The 5,489-nt window shown below is 36.7% G+C and overlaps 1 protein-coding gene across 1 annotated transcript; it reads left to right on the plus strand.

Moving 5' to 3' along the window:
- The first annotated feature begins 1,059 nt into the window (after nucleotides 1–1,059).
- Nucleotides 1,060–4,456, plus strand: LOC115969777 (pentatricopeptide repeat-containing protein At3g63370, chloroplastic). Its single transcript, XM_031089389.1, has one exon. It carries the CDS (start codon nucleotides 1,209–1,211, stop codon nucleotides 4,110–4,112), a length of 2,904 nt encoding a protein of 967 aa, XP_030945249.1. The 5' UTR covers nucleotides 1,060–1,208; the 3' UTR covers nucleotides 4,113–4,456.
- Nucleotides 4,457–5,489: the final 1,033 nt, after the last annotated feature.

Raw genomic sequence — 5,489 nt, forward strand, 5'->3', positions numbered from 1 at the left:
GTGTAATATAGGATGCCCATCTTCATTCAAAGATGTTGTGTTTCTTCTTTTCTTCCAAGAGTAACATAAGTAGGCTAGGACTATAGAGTTTACATAACCGGTCTGTAAATTTACAGTTGTAAGCAGTCTAGGACCAAAAATTCAGATTACTTCACCAATATGGTGTGTAATTTCACATCCATGTTTGGATTTCTTGTCGATGGTTTTTGTGTGCATCTGAGACAGTTGCACGTTCCACATCCCCTTCACCATTTGTACTCATGCAATTCAAATATTTGAATGAAAGATTGCAGAGCTCTTACAAACTAGGCGGAAGTCATTGGTTTTGTGGGCAGGTTCCTAACCTGGGGTAGTGAAAATTATTATTTCAGTCACTACAGAGAAGTGCCAAAGATATGCATAGCACAAACTAGAACCTGCCCTTTTCTCCCGGAGATTGATGCCACACTTGTTTTCTTGGTGATTTTTCTCAATCTATTATTTTTATTTTCATTGATGACAGGTAAAACTTGTGTCTGGGAAGACTAGTTAAAAAATTGTAGCGTTCTTCCATGATAGGTAACAAGTTGGAGGTGTTACTTGGCTACAAGGTTTAACGAGTAATACTAGTTAAATTAAAAATAAAAAAAGAGTTAGAATTTATAAATTAAACTCTCTAACTTCAATGTTAAATAATTTTTGTCCCTCTAAAGTTCCAATTTTTTCATTTCAATTTTGTAACTTATATATCTTTTAAACGTAGTCCTTTTGTCTTTGTCTTAGTTTCCAATGATAACGCTATAATATTTTCCTCTTAAAAAAAGCTATAATATTTAATGTTGTGATATGGACGGAAGGGCTATATTGAAAAAAAAAATGGAAGTTAATAAAAAAATATATAAATGAAACTATAGAAACAAAAATGTAAACATGATTAAGATAGAAGGTGTAATCTGTAATTTAATTAAAAAAAACCATAAATGAAGATTAAGGAGAATCAATCTCCTAGAAAACCAACAGTATATATTTTTTGTTTCTTTCGTCTTATGGTAAAAGCCCAAGCATATTTATATAGTAACTCTATTTTCATGGCCCTTAGAATCTAATACGAAAATCTCATTATTGTACAAATTTGTGATCGAGGACCTTTGAATGATTTGGGCCTTCACTTGTTTATCCATCCCAGAAAGAGTGGTGGTGAGAACAAAGTGAAACAAAAGACATTGTTCATGTGCCTAAGATATTGTCTCCTTCCATGCACGTACTCCTCCATTATGATTGCTTCAATCCCACACTGTCACTTCACTACCTCTTCTACCTTACTGAACCACCCTATATTGAAGAAAACCCATCTAAACCCACCTCACAAAATCCACCAATTCTCTCAGAAACCCATCAAACCCCAGGTTGGCAAGCAAGCAAGCCTTAAAGAAGCTTGTCAAATAATTACCCGATTGTTCCCTGACCAAAACCCACTTCAGTTTTGTCCAGAAGAGGCTTATTCTTCAGTTCTTGAGCTCTGTGCAAACAAGAAAGCTCTATCACTAGGGAAACAGGTTCATGCCCATATGATGAAATCTTGTGCTGTGTGTGATTCTGTGTTTTTGAGTACTAGGCTTGTGTTCATGTATGGTAAATGTGGCTCTATTTTGAGTGCGGAGATGGTGTTTGATAAAATGCCCCATAGAACGATTTTTACGTGGAATGCTATGATTGGTGCTTATGTTTCAAATGGGGAACCTCTTGGAGCGCTTAGTTTGTATAGAGAGATGCGAGTTCTGGGAGTTCCTCTTGATTCTTGTACTTTTCCTTGTTTGCTGAAAGCTTGTGGTGCGCTTAATAATCTCCATTGTGGAGCTGAAATTCATGGTCTAGCTATCAAATGTGGGTATGATTCTATTATATTTGTTGTCAATTCAATTGCTGCTATGTATGCAAAGTGCAGTAATCTTGACGGGGCAAGGCAGCTATTTGATGGTATGACTGAAAAGGAGGATATTGTGTCATGGAATTCTATAATTTCAGCATTTGCAGCAAATGGACAATCTGTAGAGGCATTAGGACATTTTAGAGATATGCAGAAGCTGGGTCTTGCCTTGAACACATATACTTTTGTTGCTGCTCTTCAAGCCTGTGAGGATTCATTCTTTGTGAAACTTGGTAAGGAGATCCACGCTGCTGTTTTAAAGGCTAGTCATGATGTTGATGTTTATGTAGCTAATGCTTTGATTGCTATGTATGCAAGATGTGGTAAAATGGATGAAGCTGCTAGAATTTTTTATAAAATGGATGATCAGGATTATATATCGTGGAATACTTTGCTCTCTGGTTTTGTCCAAAATGGTCTATATGAAGAATCTCTAAAGTTCTTCTATGAAATGCAGGATGCTGGTAGAAAACCTGACCAGGTTTCAGTATTAAATGTCATTTCAGCATCTGGTCGATTGGGAAATTTATTGAATGGAATGGAACTTCATGCTTATGCAATAAGAAGTGGATTTGATTCTGATTTGCAGGTTGGGAATACACTAATAGATATGTATGCAAAGTGTAGCAATATAAACTATATGGGCCGTGCTTTTGATAGGATGGCTGATAAAGACTTCATTTCTTGGACAACAATAATTGCTGGATATGCTCAGAGCAAAGCTTATTCAAGGGCCTTAGAGTTGTTCTTGAAAGTGCAGTTAGAAGGGATGGATGTTGATGAAATGATGATAGCAAGTATCCTGCTGGCTTGTGGTGGGTCAAACAACATTTCCTATGTCAAAGAAATTCATGGTTACATCTTGAGGAGAGGTTTATCTGATCTTGCGCTACAGAATTCAATTGTTGATGTATATGGCGAGTGCAAGAACATAGATTATGCAAAGCGAATGTTTGAATCCATTAAATATAAGGATGTTGTGTCTTGGACAAGCATGATGACTTGCTATCTCCATAATGGGCTTCCAAATGAGGCTCTTGAACTTGTCTACTTCATGAAAGAAACTAGTGTTGAACCTGATTCCATTGCACTAATGAGCTTACTCTCTGCAGCTGCTAGTTTATCTGCCTTGAAGAAAGGAAAAGAAATTCATGGCTTTCTGATTAGGAAGGGCTTCATCATAGAAGAATCTCTAGCAAACTCTCTTGTTGATATGTATGCCCGGTGTGGAGTTCTGGAGAACTCCTATAAACTGTTCAATTGTATAAGCCATAAAAGTTTAACCCTATGGACAAGTATGATTAATGCTAATGGAATGCATGGCCGAGGCAAGGCAGCTGTTGATTTATTTAATCAGATGAAGGTTGAAAACATTGTTCCCGATCATATTACTTTTTTGGCACTTCTTTATGCATGCAGTCATTCAGGATTTATCAATGAAGGTAGAAGATTTCTAGAAGTTATGCGGTGTGAATATCATTTGGAGCCATGGCCTGAGCACTATGCCTGTCTGGTTGATCTTCTTGGGCGTGCCAATCGCTTAGAAGAGGCATACCAATTTGTGAAAACTATGCAGATTCAACCTACTTCTGAAGTTTGGTGTGCTCTCCTTGGGGCTTGCCGGGTTCACTCAAATGAAGAATTAGGACAAATTGCAGCACAGAAGCTCTTAGAATTGGGTCCAGAAAATCCAGGAAACTATGTACTGGTTTCCAATGTCTTTGCTGCAAGTGGAAGATGGAAGGATGTTGAAGAAGTGAGAATGAGAATGAAAGGAAGTGGCTTGAAGAAAAATCCTGGTTGTAGTTGGGTTGAGGTTGATAATAAGGTCCATGCATTTGTAGCAAGGGACAAATCTCATCCACATTCCGATGAGATTTATCATAAACTTGCTCAAATTACTGAAACATTGGAGAGCAAAGGAGGTTATGTGGCTCAAACCAAATATGTACTGCACAATGTAGAGGAAGAGCAGAAAATTCAAATGCTTTATGGGCATAGTGAAAGACTGGCCATAGCTTATGGACTGCTTGGAACTCCTAATGGGACCCCTGTTCGAGTCACAAAGAATCTTCGGGTTTGTGGTGATTGCCACACTTTCTGTAAGCTAGTCTCAAAAGTCTTTGAAAGAGAGCTTGTTGTGAGGGATGCCAACAGATTCCATCATTTTGGTAATGGGCTTTGTTCTTGTGGTGACTATTGGTGATAATATTATATCTTTAATTTTTGGCTAAAGGGTGTACAGTTCTCTTGAGATGTGACTAGACCTCGAGGGACAAAATTTGGACTCTTTGTTCTTTGGAGCCAAACTTTTTCCATCCTCAAGCATGTGCAGTCTCAACATCCCACACCCATCGTAATTACTATGAATACTCCTGACGGTGGCCTCAAGAGTTGACTGGATGTTAGTGGGGAGAGTTGAACTGAGATGTCCTTATGATGATCTTGCATTCAAGGAGCCACTAGACCAATCCATTGGGTTTAATATTTTATCAATATTAGTTGAATTACAAAGACTAACTTATTTCTGCTGCTGGATTATTGGTATTACACATTTACACTGTCAATTGGAAGAGGTAGGGTTCCATTTGTCCACTTGAAAAGACTTCGAGTCCCCACTCTGCCAATGCCCCATTGCAAAAAAGCCAAGGCAATTGAGGTTTAGCACTTCATGGGCTGAACTTTAGGTTAAAGAAACAATCAGCAAAATCATTGTTGGACTGATAAGCAGAGCCTAATTCCAGTTAAAGTAGTAGAGATCCCAAGCTGAGATGGTTAAAGAGAGCTGCAAATGATGGTTTTCGTTTTCCACCAGCTAATCAAACGAAGAAAAAGCTCCCTGATTCATTGTCCAAATGAAACTAAACTTGTTCTAATTAGGATTAGGTTAAGTCTTCCTAATAACGTGATTTTAAACCATTAAATCCAGACCTTACGTTTTTCTTATACAAATGCCCTGCATGATGAATCAGAATGTATTTCTTGATATTTGCAAATGGCTTTTGAGCCAAATAACACTTCCACCTTCCAAAAACTATGGGGTGAATGGTGAGATATGGGTTCCTTGAAGACTTGAGTAACCTTGCCAAGGAACTATATCATGAGTGAAGTTAGGACAATTACAAATTTTACTAAATAGATTCGTACAAATTGATTTGTTAGTTGTAAACACATAATGAAGAATTAAATAAAAAATTTATTTATTAGATTGTTGACATAACACAAATTGCATTCATTATCATGTCACTTTGTAAATAGTTTGTAGTAAAATTGACAATAATTTTAGTATTTTTCCATGTATACTTTTTTTTTTTTTTTTGGATATTCAGAAAAAAAAAAAAAAAAAAAAAAAAGTGTTTCCCGTTAACTGTAGCAGGTTAAAGTGAGAAACAAAAAAGTAGAAGTAAAAGCAAAACAATAAATTTTGAGACAAAATTGTTCACAGTTTTTTTACTATGGTTTGATATGGCCTGTTTCGTTAGTGGTGGGTCTATATATATAAAAGTGATGTTCAACTACCAAATTGTGAAACTTTGGTGTCTCTGTGATTGCTGAAAGTGAAACCATAAAGTTATTATTGGTA

This window comes from Quercus lobata, chromosome 12, assembly GCF_001633185.2.
Source record: "Quercus lobata isolate SW786 chromosome 12, ValleyOak3.0 Primary Assembly, whole genome shotgun sequence".
In the NCBI taxonomy this organism is placed as follows: Eukaryota; Viridiplantae; Streptophyta; class Magnoliopsida; order Fagales; family Fagaceae; genus Quercus; species Quercus lobata.

What these genes read in the sequence shown, in the direction of transcription:
- LOC115969777 (XM_031089389.1), top strand. Translation starts at nt 1,209, where the DNA reads ATGTGCCTAAGATATTGTCTCCTTCCATGCACGTACTCCTCCATTATG.